This window comes from Thalassophryne amazonica, chromosome 15 (assembly GCF_902500255.1).
Source record: "Thalassophryne amazonica chromosome 15, fThaAma1.1, whole genome shotgun sequence".
NCBI classification, from domain to species: domain Eukaryota; kingdom Metazoa; phylum Chordata; class Actinopteri; order Batrachoidiformes; family Batrachoididae; genus Thalassophryne; species Thalassophryne amazonica.
In genome coordinates this window covers 470,929-490,941 of record NC_047117.1, presented here as the reverse complement: position 1 = coordinate 490,941, position 20,013 = coordinate 470,929, and the positions used below count along the sequence as shown (strand labels likewise).

The 20,013-nt window shown below is 44.9% G+C and overlaps 1 protein-coding gene and 1 long non-coding RNA gene across 2 annotated transcripts in view; one reads left to right on the top strand and one right to left on the bottom strand.

Annotated features, from left to right (window-relative positions):
* Positions 1-16,967, top strand: part of aars2 (alanyl-tRNA synthetase 2, mitochondrial (putative)) — a 79,261-nt gene extending 62,294 nt beyond the window's left edge. Inside the window, exons 19-22 of the mRNA XM_034188431.1 lie at positions 3,340-3,450; positions 16,341-16,424; positions 16,548-16,661; positions 16,738-16,967. Coding sequence (XP_034044322.1) covers positions 3,340-3,450; positions 16,341-16,424; positions 16,548-16,661; positions 16,738-16,905 — 477 coding nt within the window. The 3' untranslated portion in view covers positions 16,906-16,967. The remainder of the gene's footprint in view (positions 1-3,339; positions 3,451-16,340; positions 16,425-16,547; positions 16,662-16,737) is intronic.
* Positions 4,386-12,096, bottom strand: LOC117526372. Its single transcript, XR_004565274.1, has 3 exons — positions 12,086-12,096; positions 7,526-7,529; positions 4,386-4,585 (listed from the first exon to the last, which is right to left on the bottom strand). It is a non-coding gene; the product is annotated as an uncharacterized LOC117526372 (long non-coding RNA).
* Positions 16,968-20,013: the final 3,046 nt, after the last annotated feature.

Below are 20,013 nucleotides of genomic sequence, written 5' to 3'. Positions count from 1 at the left end.
CGAGAATCGTCCTCCGTTCTGTTCACACAGCTCCAAACACTGCACGGCTCTCTGACGAGTCAAGTTAGAACAATAGAATCCAGTCGTAATTAATAACTTCAAAGTGAAACACCGTTTAAATCAAATGACACCTCTTTCCAAACGTTGTAACACAAACAGACTGCAATCAAAATGTTTTTTCCTCCCAAAATGAGACATCCTGCGCTGACGTGCAGCAGATGACTGAGCTCAGCTCAGAGGTATGGAGAGACATTCATGCCACAATGTCTGAAAGGAAATGCTTTGGACAAGAACTACAGATTTTATTTATTTTTATTTATGTCCAGAGATCAAGGATCCAGTGACCGATTTCAAATGTTGTTGACATAGAAAACCTGTAAAGTCTACAAGGTCTGTTAGAAAACTATCCAACTCAACAAAAATATAAATGCAACACTTTTGGTTTTGTTCCCATTTTGCATGAGATGAACTCAAAGATCTAAATTTTTTCCACATACACAATATCACCATTTCCCTCAAATATTGTTCAGAAACCAGTCTAAATCTGTCATAGTGAGCACTTCTCCTTTGCTGAGATAATCCATCCCACCTCACAGGTGTGCCATATCAAGATGCTGATTAGACACCATGATTAGTGCACAGGTGTGCCTTAGACTGCCCACAATAAAAGGCCACTCTGAAAGGTGCAGTTTTGTTTTATTGGGGGGGATACCAGTCAGTATCTGGTGTGACCACCATTTGCCTCATGCAGTGCAACACATCTCCTTCACATCATCCGTGAAGAGAACACCTCTCCAACGTGCCAAACGCCAGCAAATGTGAGCATTTGCCCACTCAGGTCGGTTACGACGACAAACTGGAGTCAGGTCGAGACCCCGATGAAGACGACGAGCATGCAGATGAGCTTCCCTGAGACGGTTTCTGACAGTTTGTGCAGAAATTCTTTGGTTATGCAAACCGATTGTTTCAGCAGCTGTCCGAGTGGCTGGTCTCAGATGATCTTGGAGATGAACATGCTGGATGTGGAGGTCCTGGGCTGGTGTGGTTACACGTGGTCTGCGGTTGTGAGGCTGGTTGGATGTACTGCCAAATTCTCTGAAACGCCTTTGGAGACGGCTTATGGTAGAGAAATGAACATTCAATACATGAGCAACAGTTCTGGTTGACATTCCTGCTGTCAGCATGCCAATTGCACGCTCCCTCAAATCTTGCGACATCTGTGGCATTGTGCTGTGTGATAAAACTGCACCTTTCAGAGTGGCCTTTTATTGTGGGCAGTCTAAGGCACACCTGTGCACTAATCATGGTGTCTAATCAGCATTTTGATATGGCACACCTGTGAGGTGGGATGGATTATCTCAGCAAAGGAGAAGTGCTCACTATCACAGATTTCGACTGGTTTGTGAACAATATTTGAGGGAAATGATGATATTGTGTATGTGGAAAAAGGTTTAGATCTTTGAGTTCATCTCATACAAAATGGGAGCGAAACCAAAAGTGTTGCGTTTATATTTTTGTTGAGTATATATGGATTTGAATCGCGTGCGCTTGCATCAGCCAAGCTTGAACCTTCGTGCGCATGCGTGACTTTTTTCACGCCTGTTGGTTGCGTCATTCGCCTGTGGGCAGGCTTTGAGTGAGCACTGGTCCACCCCCCTCGTCGGATTTTCATTGTCAGGGAAATGGCTGAGCGACTGGAGCAGCGCTGAATCAAATTTTTCCAGAAACTGTGAGAGACAGCCAGGTGGAAACCATTCGGAAGATTCAGACGGCTTTCGGTGAGGATACTCTGGGCGTCACACAGATTAAGGAGCGTTACAACTGGATTAAAGACAGCCCACAGCGGCGCAGGGCGCGCCGCGCTCCGAGCGTCCATCGACAGGCTGAAACGACCAGATCATTTCCAAAGTGAAGGCTGTGTTGATCTGGGACGTCGTCTGACTACCAGAGAAATTGCAGAAGAGTTGGACATCAGCACTTTTGTGGCACATTCCACTGTTACAGGAGATTTTGTAATGAAAGACGTGCGGAGGAATTCGCGCGTCGGGACGGAGCCGCAATGGCGCGCAACTAAAAGCACGTCTGTGTTGGAAGTCTCACAGGACAAGTTGTGACATACCGAGCTGTTACACAATTTCTCGGATACTCACTCGACTGAAAAGCCACCGAAAGCCGTCTGAATCTTCCGAATGGTTTCCACCTGGCTGTCTCTAACAGTTTCTGGAAAAATTTGATTCAGCGCTGCTCCAGTCGCTCAGCCATTTGCCTGACAATGAAAATCCGACAAGAGGGGTGGACCAGTGCTCACTGAAAGCCTGCCCACAGGCGAATGACGCAACCGACAGGCGTGAAAAAACCCACGCATGTGCACGAAGGTTCAAGCTTGGCTGATGCAAGCGCACATGATTCAAATCCATATAGTTTTTTAAAAAATTAAAAAGGTCGGATAGTTTTCTAACAGACCTCGTACTTTTAGTACACAGAAAATTCACAAGAGGTATTGATAAGGGAATTGAAAAGGAATCAATAATGGCATCGATATCGATAAAAACTTATCAATACCCATCCCTAGTGTGCACGCGCGGAGGAGGGTGGGACGGAGGGGGGCATTGAGCCTGGTGATGCGAACAGGAAGAACTAGACATGAAGGCATCTGATTGTTTTTTTGAGAGCGCACCGCGGAGCTTATACTGGTCGGAGTTTTATCGATCCTACAGCTGCTACAGACGTCTGAATACATAATGTATTGACAACTGTTAGGATAGATGGACCATTTCACCCAATATAACAAAAAGTGCTTCTGAACACAGTTACCTACCCGAGCTTTAAGGTTTGACAGTAAATAATAACTTGACATTGATCGTGTGGGAGACGCAGTCGCCCTAAACGATGACATCAGGATACAAGTACATCATGAAATGCTCTCCAGTCCGCTGGCAGCAGCACACTGTGAGACCTGCAGATGTAAACCTTGAAAACATGACAGCAAGCTCACAGCTCAGCGTGACATCACTTCCTGTCAGGTCGGCTTCATTTAACTGCACTGTGACAAAAGTTCAGTTTGACTTTGTTACAAAATAAAATCTGCATCCCCTCAGGAAGCAGCATCACTATGGAAACCAACACAAACAAGTTTGATTTGTCAAGTGCCGCTCTGTGACCTGAATTACCTTGAACAAAAATAAGATATTTCCAAAGTATCTACTAGCAGATACTCAAACTGAAGAATGTAAAGAACTGCTCATGGAAAGTTGCTCCCTTGGTCTTTTTCCTGTTTGTCGTCAGATTAAAATGATGAGTTTATTGTGACTGTTGCTGTTTTTTGTTTTTTTCTGTCAGGCTGTAGATAATACGCCCATCCCTCAGTGGCAACGCCGAGAGCTGCAGAGTCAACTCAAAGTGCTGCAGAGGAAGACCAACACCATGGTCAGGAAACTGGAGACCATGGAGGTGAACCAGGCTATTACATCACACCATCCTTTAGGAGTCCCAGATTAAAAAAATCATGTCATCTTTTGTGGTCACAGATTACAAAAATCAGATCGTCCTTTATTTGTCCCAGATTATTCAAATTAGATCATGCTTTAATGGTGACAGATTACAAAAAGCAGATCATCCTTAAGTGATACTGTGTGGCACTGCAGATGACGCCGTGGTACTGCACTCTCCCATATGTTGCACATTTTGGTTTTTTTTGTTTTGTTTTTTTGCACTGTGCTCACCTTCTTTGGTCTCTTACACCAGGGAAGAGCTCATAAACATTGGATTGTCATCTTTTTCGCTGGTTTGCACTGATCCAGGGAGTTGTAGAATCAGAATCAAATTTATTGCCAAGTAAGTTCTCAGATACAAGGAATTTGATCTGGTGTTATTAGTACATAAACAAAAAGAAAACAAAGACTCAAATAGGCAAAACTATGTTCACTGTTAAATAAATACAATGTAGTGGAATGGGGCTGTGCAAAAACAGGTGATTGGAGTACAGATGTACAGTACCAATCTGTACTTTGTGGTGGGGGGGTGGGGGTGACACAGGGTAAGTGGGGGTCTCTGGCATTGTTGATGGAAAGAAGCTGTTTTTGTGTCTTGAGGTTTTAGTCCTGATGGATCTCAGCTGTCTGCCAGAGGGGAAGGAGACAAACAGTTTGTGTCCTGGGTGAGAGGGATCGGCCACTATCTTCACAAACATCCTGGAGGTGCACAGGTCCTGTAGGGATGGCACACTGCAGTCGATCACCTTCTCTGCTGCGTGGATGATATGCTGCAGTCTGCTCCCTTCTTTAGCAGTGGCAGCAGCATACCAGACGGTGATGGAGGAGGAGGTGATGGTTTGGTTGGAGGAGCAGCAGCTCTGTTTGGAGTTTTCAGGAGACGCTAGAGGGGGAAGCGGGCAGGAGTGCTCATAAAACTCAGGTGGTGGGAGCTGTGCTCTGTGCTCCCGTCAGTTCACCTCGCCAGTGTACGCTCTCTGTCAAACAAGATGGATGAATTGCTGCTTCTCAACAGGAAAAACTCAGACTTTGGCAGATGCGCAGCATTGTGTTTCGCTGAAACCTGGCTCAGTGAACATATCCCTGACAGTGCTCTGCAATTCCCCAGCTTCTAGCTGCTGCACACGGACTGCATAACGGAGCTCTCTGGAAAGACGAGAGGAGGCAGAGCATGCGTTTATATAAACGATGGTTGGTGTACAGATGCCACAGTGTTGAAGACAACATGCAGCCCTCAGATGGAAACTTTTTTCAACTGTTGCCTGTTCTATTCACCACAGGAGTTCTCCTCGTTCGTGGTGGTCGGCGTGTATATTCCGCTCCAGCCATGCTCAACAGAGGCGCAGCCGCTTGCTGACCAGATCACAGACATGGAGAGGAAGTATCCAGACTCCTTGTTCATCATTCTGGACATTTTACCAGAGCCAAGTCTCAGCTAGGATCTCCATAAATACAGACAGCACATCACATGTCCCACCATGGATGCAAATATTCTTGACCACTGTAACACAACAATAAAGGGCACCTATCGTTCTGTTCCCCGTGCAGCTTTGGGACTCTGATCATTGTCTGATCCACCTCATTCCTACCTACAGGTAGAAATTAAAACCTGCAAAGCTTGTAGTGAAGACTGTAAAGCACTGGACAGATGAGTCGAGGCAGGAGCTACAGGCCTGTTTTGACTGCACAGACTGGAGCATCTTTGAAGCTGCATCGATAGACATTCATGGACTTTGTGATACTTTGTGATCTTACATCAGTTTTTGTGAGGACCTGTGTGTGCAGACCAAAACTTTCTGCACATAAAGCAACAACAAACCTTGGTTTACTGGGAAACTAAGGCAACTCCGTCAAGCCAAGGGGGAGGCCTACAGAAGTGGAAACAGGCTCCTGTAAAAGAAGGCCAAGAACACACTGAAAAAGGGGATCAGAGCGGCAAAGAGGAGCTACTCTGACAGGCTGAAAGCCAGTTATCATCCAACGATGCTGCAACATTGTGGAGAGGTCTTCAGCATACCACACATTACAGGAGACCAACCCCCAACTTGTGGAGAATCTCCAACTGGCTGAGGAGTTAAACCTCTTTTATCCAAAATTTGAAAGAGGCCCTCATGCACCCCTCACCCACCCCAACAACAATGGACTACCTGCCCTCGACACCTCTTTCCACCTCCCCTCTGCAACCCACCCACACCAATGATCTAATGATTATAAAAGATCAAGAAGATCCCCTCCTGCTGAAACACTCCATTATTATCCCAATCCCAAAGAAGGCCTCCATCACAGGACGAAATAGTTACAGGCCCGTCACCCTGACATCTGTAGTCATGAAGTCTTTTGAACAGCTGGTGTTGATCGACCTGAACGACATCACAGGACCCCTGCTGGACCCCCTGCAGTTTGCCTACCGAGCAAATAGGTTAGTTGAGGATACAGACAACATGACCGCATTACATCCTGCAGCACCTGGACTCTGCAGGGACGTATGTGAGGATCCTGTTCATGGACTTCAGATCGGCATTCAACACCATCATCCCGACATTCTCCATCAAAAACTCTCCAACCTATCTGTGCCAGCTCCCATGTGTCAGTGGATCTCCAACTTCCTGATGAGCAGCACACAGCAGGTAAGGCTGGGGAGCATCACATACAGCACACGGACAGTCAGCACTGGCGCCCCTCAGGGGTGTGTGCTCTCCCCACTGCTCTTCTCCCTCTGTACGAACAACTGCACCTTAGGGAACCCCTCTTATGAATGAATCACCATCATTGGACTCATCCAGAATGGTGCTGAGGCTGCATACAGACAGCAGGTGGAACAGTTGGTCCTCTGGTGTGGTCAGAACAACCTGGATCTGTGGTGGGCACAGTTCCGATAACCGATAATTATCGAAGATAATGTTTTCATTATCAGATTATTTTTTCAGATAACTTTAAAAACCATTATCGGACTAATTATCTTCCGATAAATTTTTGTTCGATAATTTTTAGACCGTTAACTTGGTAAATAAAGCTGAACAGCTACAAACATTTTTAAAATTTAAAATCAGTTGAGCATCTACCTGTTAAATGTTTTATAGCAGATTTGTAGTTCTACCCTCTGCAAACAGAGGAGAGCCGCTTCTAGAAGAAACCGCTCTATCCTCTGCAGACAAAGGAGAACTGGTCACAAAAAAAACTCATTTCTTTTAACCCCATACTGATACGCGGGCAATATCACCCAAGTCACCCAGAGGGATACATTTTTAACTTATGGTTCAAATTTTAACCAAACTAATTTAGGACAAGTTATTTAAATTAATGTCACATCTGAAGTTTTATAAAGTGAAAATATCAGATATATGTTTTAGTTTTAAAGTAATGCGCTAATTTGTAAGATTTTAGTGTGGACATGCTGTGCCCAGTGCATTATGGGTATGATAGGGTAATCTCAGTACGTTCACGACATGAGAAATGCATTTGAGACACTCTGATCAGGCTCCACAGACAACAGCATTAAACTCTAGTGCCTAAAACTCTCGTGAATATATTCTCTGGGTTTATAAACATTGTTGTTGTGTTTGCGTTTGTTAAATTTCACGCATCTTAAATGTAGCAGACACAGATTATATGGAATTTTGTTTTGGCAAGTTTTCACTGTGTCTCCTGCCATCTACTGGCCAGGAGTGTTCATGGCAGTATTCAAACTGAAGCTGGGCTGATGTTTTCAATCGCTGTATTCGGTTCCAGCTCAAACTGTACCACAGAACCGCACGGTGTAAAAGTTCAGAGCGCACAATTTATGTTCTCACACACATTGTACGTTCAAAAACCACACCTCGGACTCATGTTTCCAGAAGCAAAACGTAAACAGAAGCTTTTTTTTTTTTTCTTTTCAAATTTAATTTACATTTCTTATTTTTTTTACAAAAACTCTCGATGGGAGACATCAAAGTTTAAAAAACAAACAAAAAAAAATTTACAAGACAGGTCTGCGGTGTTTGCAGGCACAGTGCGAGAGGTTGGATGCTTGTAGCTCTTCAGCAGCAGGATACCCTCCTGACGGCCGACCAGAATATCAAACAGGTTTGATTTTCATCTGACCATATGATCGCCGATCAGGAGGTGGTCATGAGATTTAAACACAGCTCGTTACTCCATGTATACTACATGATGCAGGACGCACGATTAACCTGAAACTCAGTGCGATCCAAAAAAATTCTTGCAAGAATGAAAAATCAGCTGAAAAAGGGCCAAAACTCGCACAGTGTAAACCCAGCTTAAGTACTGAACATCTGGCACCAGTAGATCATGACAGTGTTCTAGGGCTGCAACAACGAATCGATAAAATGGATAAAATTCGATTACAACAGGCGTTGGCAACGCATTGTGTCGAGCGATTATGGCGTCAGAAGCTGCTGGCCGCTCCTGACGCCAGTAGCGACCAGTGCACAGAGCAGATCAGACGCTGTTTCGTAGAAGAACTACACACTTAGAACATGGCAGAAACAAGTAGACAGAAGAAAATCAAGACTTCAAAAGTGTGGGAGCACTTTACGTTAAACAACGCAAAGACGTTTGTTAACTCCAACATTTGCAAGTCGGACCTCACATGGCACGGGAGTACGACGTAATGATGCAGCATCTCAAACGAAAGCATATCGGAGTCATCTACGAGGAAGGGGAGAGCTCAGTGTCTGGGCAAGTTAACAAATGTTTTTGTTTAAGCAGTCGTAAAATCCAGCCAGGCTGTTTGTGCTGCACTGGCCGCCCTGCAGACAGAGAGCCGAGCAGCGCTGCAGCGGAGAAAAAAAAAAACTCCATCAGTCTTCACATAAAACCAGCTCCTTCAGCTTGTATAGCCCCAGAAATTAATTTATAGGCTTTATTTTACAGTTGAAAGTCTTCATGTTTCCAAAGTTTGCTCAAATACGGTGCGAGAGTGAAGAGTCTCTCATTCCCTCGCAGAGAGAGAGAGAAAGAGAAATATGTGGGATGAGTCACGTGTGTCACTGTGAAATGACCACATAGTTTACAAGTTATCCAGAGAATGTTGAACATATAATGAGTCGGCTACAGTTTTTGATTTAGGTTTTATGGTTAACTGGTTATGCTAATTGCTCATTTGCAGAAATAAAAATACCTCTTTTTCACCATATATGTTATAACATTTATACGAGGTCTATTAGAAAACTATCCGACCTTATTATTTTTTTCAAAAACCATATGGATTTGAATCACGTGTGATTGCGTCAGACAAGCTTGAACCTTTGTGCGCATGCGTGAGTTTTTTCACGCCTGTCAGTTGCGTTATTCGCCTGTGAGCAGGCTTTGAGTGAGGAGTGGTCCACCCCTCTCGTCGTTTTTTTCATTGTTTAGGAATGGCTCAGAGACTGCCGCTTTGCTTGATCAAAATTTTTTCAGAAACTGTGAGGGACATCAAAGTGGACACCATTCGAGAAATTCTGATGGTTTGTGGTGAAAATTTTATGGGCTTCAAAGAGATTACGGAGTGTTACTGTCGCTTTAAGGACGGCCCCCAGCGGCTGTGGGGCGCACCGCACTCCGAAGCCGCCATTGACAGGCTGAGTGACCATTTCATTTCTAAACGGATGGCTGTCTGGATCCTGACCATCGTGTGCCATTTCCCTGGTTATCACAAGAGCTGGACATCAACCATTTTCCGGCAGATTTCACTTTTAACAAGAGATTTTGTCATGGAAAGCCAAGCGGAGGCTTCGCGCATCACGATGGATTCGCTACTGGAGCGAGACAAAACCACCTCCGTTTTGGTCTCACAGGACGGCTTTGAGATGGCGTTCAGACAGCTGTCAGTGGTTTTTCCATCGAGTGATTATCCGAGAAATTGTGGATGTGCCTGGACATGCCAGAACATGTCCCGTGAGGCTTCATCACAACGTTGCTGTGCGCCATGCGGCACCGCCGCAACGTGCAGAATTCCTCCGCACGTCTGTCTCAATGTGCCGAAAAAGTGCTGATGTCCACGTCTTTTCACAATTCCTGTGCTAGTCAGACGACGTCCCGGATAAAACACAGCGTCCAGTTTGGAAATGAACGGCACATTCCACTGTTACAGGAGTTTTTGTCATGGAAAGAGGAGCGGAGGCTTCGCGCATCGATGGTCACGGATCCATACAGCCATCCGTTTAGAAATGAAATGGTCACTCAGCCTGTCGATGGCGGCTTGGGAGTGCAGCGCGCCCCACAGCCTCTGGGGGCCGTCCTTAAAGCGACAGTAACACTCCGTAATCTCTTTGAAGCCCATAAAATTTTCACCACAAACCATCTGAATTTCTTGAATGGTGTCCACTTTGATGTCCCTCACAGTTTCTGAAAAAATTTTGATCAAGCAAAGCGGCAGTCTCTGAGCCATTCCTAAACAATGAAAAAAACGACAAGAGGGGTGGACCACTCCTCACTCAAAGCGTGCTCACAGGCGAATGACGTAACCGACAGGCGTGGAAAAACTCACGCATGCGCACGAAGGTTCAAGCTTATCTGATGTAATCACACGTGATTCAAATCCATATGGTTTTTGAAAAAAATAAGGTTGGATACTTTTCTATTAGACCTCGTATGTTTCAGTGTTGTTTTATGGCAACTCAGCACTTTGATAAAGCAATGCCATTTGAAATAATTATTTTTGTTCTTTATTATAAACTGTTTTATTCTTTATTATTTTATATTTCAACAGCCAAGGGACATTTGACAATTTGTTGATTTTCAAGTATTTTAAGTTTTCAAATAATGTTCTGTTGTTAAATAAAGTGATAGGAGAGAAAAATTGTTTCCCTGGCACATTTTTAAAAAATTCCCCGCTAATCCGATTAATCGATTAAGCGTGTCGAAACCCCATCAGATTAATCGATGATCCAAATAATCGTTTGTTGCAGCCCTACAGTGTTCTATTATTTATTTTTGACACCGGTTATATCAGACAGTTATCTAATTACAACTTGGCTTTTTTTTTTTTGAAAATGCCTTTTTTACAAATAAAAATGGCATATTTTACAAAAGCACATTTATCTGGAAACACCAACACACGACACACGTCACATTAACCTGTTGGTTTACATAATGAATGACTGAACCAGTCAGTGTTTTGCAGAGGCACATTTTACCCAGAATCCTTTGTGATCTGTCTGTGTTTGTTACAAAACCTCAGAATTACTGCATTATTCAAGATTAAAAGATATGTTATATTTTAACTTTGTACAAATGACAGAATTGACATTAATGGAGTTATTCTATCAGTATTAATTTGAGTTAATTTAAGTTGAGCTTCATGGCTTCTCTCAACTTGCTTCTGTGCTGGAAGCCATGTAGTAAACAGGAGCTTCCAGCAGGGGGCCGGATGCTCAAAGACAGAAGTGCTGACTCTTTGTTTGGGTCTATCGTCCTGTTTGATGCTTCCAGAATCGATCGTGGTGTTAAAACTCAAAATCAGCTTGTTAGTAGTGGCAAGTCTACCGGAAACAATACTGAAATTTATCCCTTATCGGTTATCTGTAACTTCCGATACATTTTCGGGTTGTTTATCGTTTTAGCTTTATCAAAGATAACTTTTCAGTTATCTGATTATCTGTTATGGAAGTAAATTTTTTTGTTATCTGTGCCCACCACTGCTGGATCTGAACCCAGCGGTGACTGTCGAGATGATAGTAGACTTCAGAAAGAACCCACCATTGCCCCCCCCAGTCCTCAACAGTTATGTCGACTGTGGACACTTTCCAGTTCCTGGGATCCACCATCTCCTGGGATCTAAAGTGGACCTCCCACATAGACTCCATCAGGAAAAAGGGACAGCAGAGGATGTGCTTCTTCAGACAGCTCAGGAAGTTCAACCTGCCCAGGAACTGCTCATCATCTTCTACACATCCATCATCCAGTCTGTCCTGTGCATCTCCATCTCTGTTTGGTTTCCCTCTGCCTCCAAACACGACAGGCACAGACTTCAACCAACTGCAGAAAAAAAATCATCAGAGCCAGGCTGAACTCCATTCATGACTTATACCAGTACAGGACCAGGAAGCCAGCTGGTAACATCTCTGCAGACCCCTCCCACCTTGGACACACCCTGTTTAAACTCCTCCCCTCTGGTCAACATTACAGAGCTCTGTACATCACAACAACCAGAGACAGGAACAGTTTCTTTCCACAGGCCGTCACACTGATGAACAAATGAACCTGACAAAAATGAACCAATTCATATACCTCATGTACAACTTCAATCTGTTTGTTTGTTTCTCTTTTGCACACATTTTTTACTGCACATTTTATGTGCACATTTTTACTGTTTGCTTATTATGAACAGGATCCCCATTAGTCATCACCATAGTGAGGACTCTTCTTCCTGGGGTCCACAAAAAAACACAGACAAGACACTCACTCACTCATCTTCAACCGCTTATCCAGGATCACGGGTCGGGGTCAACAGCTCTAGCAGGGGCCCCCAGACTTCCCTTTTCCGTGCCACATTGGCCACCTCTGACTGGGGAATCCCAAGGCATTCCCAGGCCAGTGTGGAGATATAATCTCTCCACCTAGTCCTGGGTTGTCCCCGGGGTCTCCTCCGAGATGAACGTGCCTGGAACACCTCCCTAGCGAGGCGCCAGGGGGCATCCTTACCAGATGCATGAACCACCTCAGCTTGCTCCTTTCAACGCGAAGGAGCAGCAGCTCTACTCCGAGCTCCCCGCGGATGACTGAGCTTCTCACCCTGTCTCTAAGGGAGACACCAGCCACCCTCCTGAGGAAGTCCATTTTGGCTGCTTGTACCTGCAATCTAGTTCTTTCAGTCATGACCCAACCCTCATGACCATTGGCTCAGCTCCCTTTTCGTCACAACAGTACGGTAGAGTGAATGCAACACCACCCCTGCTGTGCCGATTCTCCGGCCAATCTCATGCTCCATTGTCCCCTCACTCGTGAACAAGACTCCAAGTTACTTGAACTGCTTATCTTGGGTCAAGACCTCATTCCCTACCTGGAGTAGGCAATCCATTGGTTTCCTGCTGAGGGGCGGCATCGCGGGGGGGGGGGCAGCACGACCGTGTGGGGAAAAAAAACGGGGTGGGGGGGGTTGTCCTGACGGGGGGGATCGTGGTTACGTTACGGCAGAGCGGCGCCCCCACCTTCCCGTCCCATGGCGGCTTTCCTCTCACTCATTCCCGCAGCTTCACAGTGTTATAAACAGTAGCGAAGCAAAGACTGCAGTGAAACGAGACGAGTCATTGGATAAATGCTGGGCTTTGTCCCGCCCATCGGATGCTCAGCGTGTCTGTGGGGCAGTGGGCGGGCCTCGGCTGGCCCGGACGCTCAGCTTCTGCATGATGATTGGTTGATCGGTCTGAGGCTGAATCCCTTTTTGATTGACAGCGAAATGAGCGAATCAGCGATCTTTTGGTGTAAACATCCGTGGGAGCATTTTTTAAATTTTCATTCTGTTCTGAGTTGAACCGGAGACTTTCCTAATTCTCTTAGCGGCATTTTCTTTGTTAAAAACGACTAGCGACAAATCGAGCTTCTATTTCTGGTGTTTTTTTTGTAGCTGCTTGTGTTTGCAGACTGACTTCTATCACGCTTTCTGTCTTCTATCTCAGTTTCTGTTCCTACCGAGCAGCAGGTGCTGCTGAGCTCCTCCACCGTCACAAAGCACTCACAGGTGGACAAACTTCACACGAGCCTCGCGCCAGTCCCAGCTAGCGAGCTAGCTAGGTAGCAAGCTGCACATAATGGCAGACAATTTGAATGTTGTGGACCAGATTTTGGTGAAGCCATTTGATAGTCTTCCTTATGAAGAAGCCATAGCTGCTGTCATGGCTTCAGCTCTCAATGGTTTGCAGGCCAAAGTTAAAGCAACAGCCCCCAGGTCAATGTTTGTGCATTGCTCTGCACACAGACTGAATCTGGTTCTGTCTCAGGGGGCTAAATGCTTATCTGAGTGCAGAATATTTTTTGCATCACTCTCTGGGTTTGCCACATTTTTCTCAAAATCCACAAAGAAGATGTCTTTCCTTGAGTCTGCAGGCTGCTCAAGGTTGCCCAGAAATGCTCCTACTCGATGGAATTTCACATCACGGATAGTGAGCACTGTGGCAAACAATTATGATGCCTCCTGCAAACTTTTGAGATGATCATTGCAGATAAGTCCATGGATGATGACACATTAGACTGTGCCAATTTCTTTGGGTTTGTTATTGCAGTAGTCATTAAAACTGGAAATTTGTTCTTCAAAATAGCTGTTGTGAGTTAATTTGTGGGATTGTGGGTGTTCAGGATGAAGTTAGTGTTTTCATGGGTGGTGGGGCGGAGGTGGTGGCCACGTTAGTGTGCGCGGGGGGGGGGCGCACGCAGGGGGTTTCGCCCAGGGAGTAAATCACTCTAGGACCGCCACTGCTGCTGAGAACCACGGCCTCAGACCACATCATCTGCAAAAATCAGTGATGAGACCCTGAGCCTACACACCTGGGAAAACCCCTCCCCCTGACTACGCCTCGATATCCTGTCCATGAATATCACAAACAGGATTGGTGACAAGGGGTGGCGCTGGAAATGAGTCCGACTTGCTGCTGAGTACCCGAACACAGCTCTCGCTTTGTGAGTACAGAGATTGGATGGCCCTGAGAAGGGACCCCCTCACATCATACTCCTGCAGCACCTCCCACAGTATCTCCCGGGGTACCCCATCATACGCCTTCTCCAAGTCCACAAAACACATGTAGACTGGGTGGGCATACTCCCAGGTCCCCTCTAGGATCCTTGTGAGAGTGAAGAGATGGTCGGTTGTTCCACAGCCAGGATGGAACCCGCATTGTTCCTCTTCAATCAGAGGTTCGACTATCGCCCAAACCCTCCTTTCCAACACCCTGGAGTAGACTTTACGAGGTAGGCTGAGTAGTGTGATGCCCCTGTAGTTGGCACACACTCTCTGGTCCCATTTTTAAATATGGGGACCACCACCCCAGTTTGCCACTTCTTAGGCACTGACCCAGACCTCAACACAATGTTGAAGAGACGTCTCATCCAAGACAGTCCCTCCACATCCAAAGCTTTCAGCATTTCTGGACGGATCTCATCAACTCCTGAAGCCTTGCCACTGTGGAGTTGTTTGACTCCCTCAGTGACTTCCACCAGGGACATTGATGAAAATCCTCCATCAGCTTCCAGCTCTGCCCCTCCTATAGAGGGCGCTCGGGTCTGATACAGGAGTTCCTCAAAGTGTTCCTTCCAGCACCGGATTACATCCTCAGCTGAGGTCAACAGAGTCCCATCCTTACTGTAGACAGCTTGGATGGTTCCCCATTTTCCCTCCTGGGGTGCCTCATGGTCCGCCAGAAGCACCTTGATGCTGACAGAAAGTCCTTCTCCATGGTTGCTCTGAACTCCTCCCACACCTGCTGCTTTGCCTCCCCCACAGCAGAGGCTGCTGCCCTTCGTGCCTGTCGGTACTCTCAGTGGGACTAACCAGTCTTTGTTTTCAGGTCATTTGAGAGTTGTTTAGAGGCTCCCATGTTGCCACTCATTAGAAGAGATTTCCAGAGGGGAAACATTTGTAAATGGCCACCTTAAATACACTTTCTCATCATTGGATTCACCTGTGTAAGGAGGTCAAGGGTCAGTGAGCTTACCAAACCAATTTTGTATTCCAATAATTAGTGCTAAATGTATTCAAATCAATAAAATGACAAGGGTGCCCAAATTTATGCACCTGCCTAATTTTGTTTAAAGAATTATTGCACACTTTCTGTAAATCCTATAAACTTCATTTCACTTCTCAACTATCACTGTGTTCGTCTGCTATATGATATATTTAACTGAAATTGCTGATCCAGACAACCAGTGATTTATAAACCATACCCTTTATTTATATAGCACATTTCACAAACATAGTTTCCAAAGTGCTGTACAACAAAAACACACACACACACACACACAGAGGATCACACACTCACGCAGTGTTAAAAGCCAAAGCATAAAAATGGGTCTTTAGACAAGACTTAAAACACTCTACAGTGGGGGCTGTTCGGTTGTTAAGGGGAAAATCATTCCACAGCTGAGGGCCCACCACAGAAAAAGCCCTGTCCCCCTGGTTTTAAGTCTCCCTACAAAGGAAAACTTTTACATACAACTGTAAATTAATTCAAAATATAAAAGCCAAGATGATGGGTTGCAAATGTAATTGGCCCCTTTGGTATAATACCTGTAAACAACCAGTTTTATTGCCAGTTTTCTTCTGACAAGTCAGGGGATGGATACATGAACATTTCCAAGTCACTGAATGTCTTGGACTTTATTTACATCAGTTATGTAGAAACACAGTTCTCAAAAACTGAGGAGGACTTTCTTAAAAAGAAGACCTGAAAGTTCATCTACATTTTTCCAGAAGGAACATCTGAGATGCAAGCCTAGATTTGATGTTTTGGTGAAAGTCCTCCTCTGTAACACTTCATTATGATGCTGTATAACCGGGGATATAAAATACAAAATTCCTCCAGTCACAGCCACAGAAGCCTGTAACTTCTTTTGGGTTGTCTGGGTGTCTTGGTGGCTTTCCTCACTTCTCCATCTTGCACAGTCACTCAGTTTTTGTGAACTGTCTACTCCACACAGATTTACCATAGAGTGCCAAACTGTTTGTATTTCTACATAACTGATGGAAATGAAGTTCAAGACATATTCAGTGACTTTAAAATGTTCATGTATCCATCCCCTGACTTGTTGGGGGATGGATACATGGCCCTCTGAGGTCTCCTCGGCGTTGGAACCTGGTGTCTGTAAAACTCATTTGGCTCATGTTTCGCTGCCTGTAATGTTTTTCTGTGTTCTTTCCCATCATGCTTTGCACAGGCTGTGGCGCGAGCTCTGGGTGTGCTGGAGAAAAATGGTGTGAAGGAGCTCCTGGTCGATGCTGTGGACACGGACTCTGCGTCGGTACGAAAAACAACACACAAACATGGCCACTTTCTGTTTCCTGTTCATGAAAGTGAAAACGTCTGTACAGTGGATGATCACATTTATTGATTATCGATCATGACTATGTCACATGACCATCAGATCCTCATGAAGACGGTGAACCGGGTCAGCGCTGCCGCACCCAACAGTCTGGTGATGCTGCTCGCTCAAAAGAAGGATTCTGGGAAGGTTTTGTGTGCCTGCCAGGTTCCCAAGGTAATGCCATCACACTGCCACCTGCAGGTGGAGCCTTTAGCACGCTGTGTGACTGGCTGTTGCTGTCTTTCATCAGGAGTCTCCGCCCCTCTCAGCCTGTGATTGGGCTGTAGCAGTTTGTCACCACATGGGGGGCGATGCCGGGGGCTCTGCACTGGTTGCCAGGGGAACAGGAAATACCAGTGACATCACTAATGCTCTGAGGTGGGCAGAGGAATTTGCTCGCCAAAAAACGGAGAGGTGATCCTTGTTACAGCGTCGCCTGCTGCTGGGAGGAGAAAATCAGCACTTAATCCGTTTGGGAGATAGTGCTGTGATTGGACACACCCCCTATGCCAACCGCCACCATGGTGTGGTGGTGTTTCAGCATGCTAACGGCTAATGTCATATTGATTTAAATATGTAAATAAAATGAGAAATGTTTTAGCATGCTAACAATTCTGATGCTAACATGCTAAGAATGCTGATGCTAAAGGTTTATCATTACAGGATATGCTAACATGTAGCGTTACACAAACGTTTTAAAGGGACCTCTTTAAAAATGATGGTATAATAGTGTCATTGTATCAAATAGAACAAATTTTTACAGTTATTTTCAAAGTTCACATTTTCTATTAATAATTATCATGTGATGTGAGCGTGTGGGTTTATGTGTTCACAAGAACCTCGTACACATCTCACACGGACACCAAACAGAAGAATTTAACATTTGTTTGATTTAATTTTGTTTTTGTCTTGGTGGATCATGGGATTTCTTTTCATGGCGGGAAGAGGCGACTGATGGCTGATAAACACTGATGTGACGTTCAATTTCAATTTATTTTCATTTATATAGAGCCAAATCACAACAAGGTTGCCTCAAGGTGCTTCACACAAGTAGGATCTAAGCTAAAGCCCCTTCACACCGGGCCCACTTCGAGTTGTGTCGTGCGGTGTCATGACGACGGCACGTGGAAGCAACCCAGTATAACTCCACGGACAGTGTGTGTTCACACACACGCATCTCGCGGTCAAACAAAGAAAGATAAACTATAACGGAACTCAGAGTGCAGACCTGTAGCTCAGCACAAGAACAAATATAAACTAGAAGAGAAATCAGAGTGCACAGTCTGTCTGCAGCCAAACTGTTTCTCTGTGCAGAGAACCTGCAGGCTGCTTCCTCCTCTCTGCCCCCTGCTGCTCGCACCTGACGCAGACATTCATGACGCCACAGGAAGCAACTCGAAGCAGCCCCAGTGTGAAAGGGGCTTGAGGAAGAACCCTCAAGCAGACCAGACTCAAAGGGGTGACCCTCTGCTTGGGCCATGATACAGACACAAATTACAAAACAATTCACAAAACAAATATACAGGAAATGCTGTTGGCGCACAGGACAGGAGGGTTACAGAAACAGACACCACATCCATCTCTGGATGGAGCTGCACCTTAAACAGAGAAAAAAATCAGGCATCAGAAAGACAAGAAACACAGTATAATTTGTCAGCATTAATCAACAAGAAAAAAGAAAAACAGAAGAAATACTAAGGTGATCGCCGGCCACTATAAATAACTATAATAAAATGAATTAAAAGAGTAAAAAGTGTAAAACAAAACTGTACCAGTATGCTAGCCCTACGAAAGGGAAAATAAGTGCGTCTTAAGTCTGGACTTGAAAGTCTCCACAGAATCTGACTGTTTTATTGATGCAGGGAGATCATTCCACAGAACAGGGACACGATAAGAGAAAGCTCTGTGACCCGCAGACTTCTTATTCACCTTAGGGACACAAAGTAGTCCTGCACCCTGAGAACACAAAGCCCGGGCCGATACGTAAGGTTTAATTAGGTCAGCTAGGTAGGGAGGTGCCAGTCCATGAATGATTTTATAGACTAGTAGCAGAACCTTAAAATCTGATCTCACTGGGACAGGAAGCCAGTGAAGAGACGCCAAAATGGGTGTAATGTGGTCAAACTTTCTGCTTTGTGTCAAAAGTCTGGCAGCAGCATTTTGAACCAGTTGGAGACCCCTAATGCTGGACTGCAGTAAACCAGAAAATAGAACATTGTAGTCTTCCAATCTAGAAGAGACAAACGCATGGATCAGGGTCTCAGCATCAGCCATAGACAGGATGGGACGAATCTTCACTATATTACACAGGTGGAAGAAAGCAGTTCTAGTAATATTTCTAATGTGGAGGTCAAAGGACAATGTAGGATCACAAATTACCCCAAGGTTCCTCACTTTGTCAGTGTTAACTGGTTAAATTGATGTCGATGTCTCACTGGACCAAGAACCATCAGTTCAGTCTCATCAGAGTTTAAAAGTAGGAAGTTTCTACACATCCACCTTCTCACTGCTGCAAGGCAATCTTCTATGGATTTTATGTGAACGAGATTACCAGCAGTTATTGGCTTGTATAACTGAGTATCATCTGCATAGCAGTGAAAATTAATCCCAAAACACCCTAATATGTGTCCAAAGGGTGCTACATAAAGGGAGAAAAGCAAGGGACCTAAGACAGACCCCTGAGGAACCCCAAATTTCATGTCACTAAGGTTAGAGGTAGTGTTACTGTACAAAACACGACTGGGAACGACTGGTCAAGTAGGACGTCAGCCATGCAAGGGCACTCCCAGTAATCCCAAAATGATTTTCCAGCCTATCAAGTAGAATATGATGATCCACTGTATCAAATGCAGCACTGAGATCTAACAGCAACAGAACCGTAGTGGTGTCCAAATCCATTGTAAGCAGAAGATCGTTCACCACTTTAGTGAGAGCCATCTCTGTGGAATGATATTTTCTAAAAGCAGACTGCAGTGGCTCAAAAAGATTATTCTCAGTAAGATAGTCTACGAGCTGCCGTGACACCACTTTTTACAGAATTTTAGAGCAAAATGATAGATTTGATATCGGCCGATAGTTTGTCAATACACTAGGGTCAAGATTAGGTTTCTTAAGTAATGGTTTAATCACTGCAGATTTGAAACATTTAGGAACAGATCCTGAAGTTAAAGAAAGATTAATCATTTCCAGCATAGTCGACCCAAGAGTGGACCACAGGTCCTTAAACAGTTTTGTTGGTATAGGATCAAATAAACAGGTTGTGCTTTTTGTTGACGTTATGAGTTTTGTCAGCATGCCTAGTGAGATACTATCAAATTCTGTAAATCTAGGTAATACCTCAGTAGTGGCGCCCACCTCAATAGCAGGATGTAGTGGCTGGATTAAGGCATGCTGGGATATGTTTAACCTGATGTCTTCTATTTTCTTCTCAAAGTAATCCAAGAAATCTTGTGCTGTAAAAGGAGAGCGAACTACAGGTGGTTGTCCATGAATAAGTGTTGCCACCATGTCGAACAAGAACTTTGAG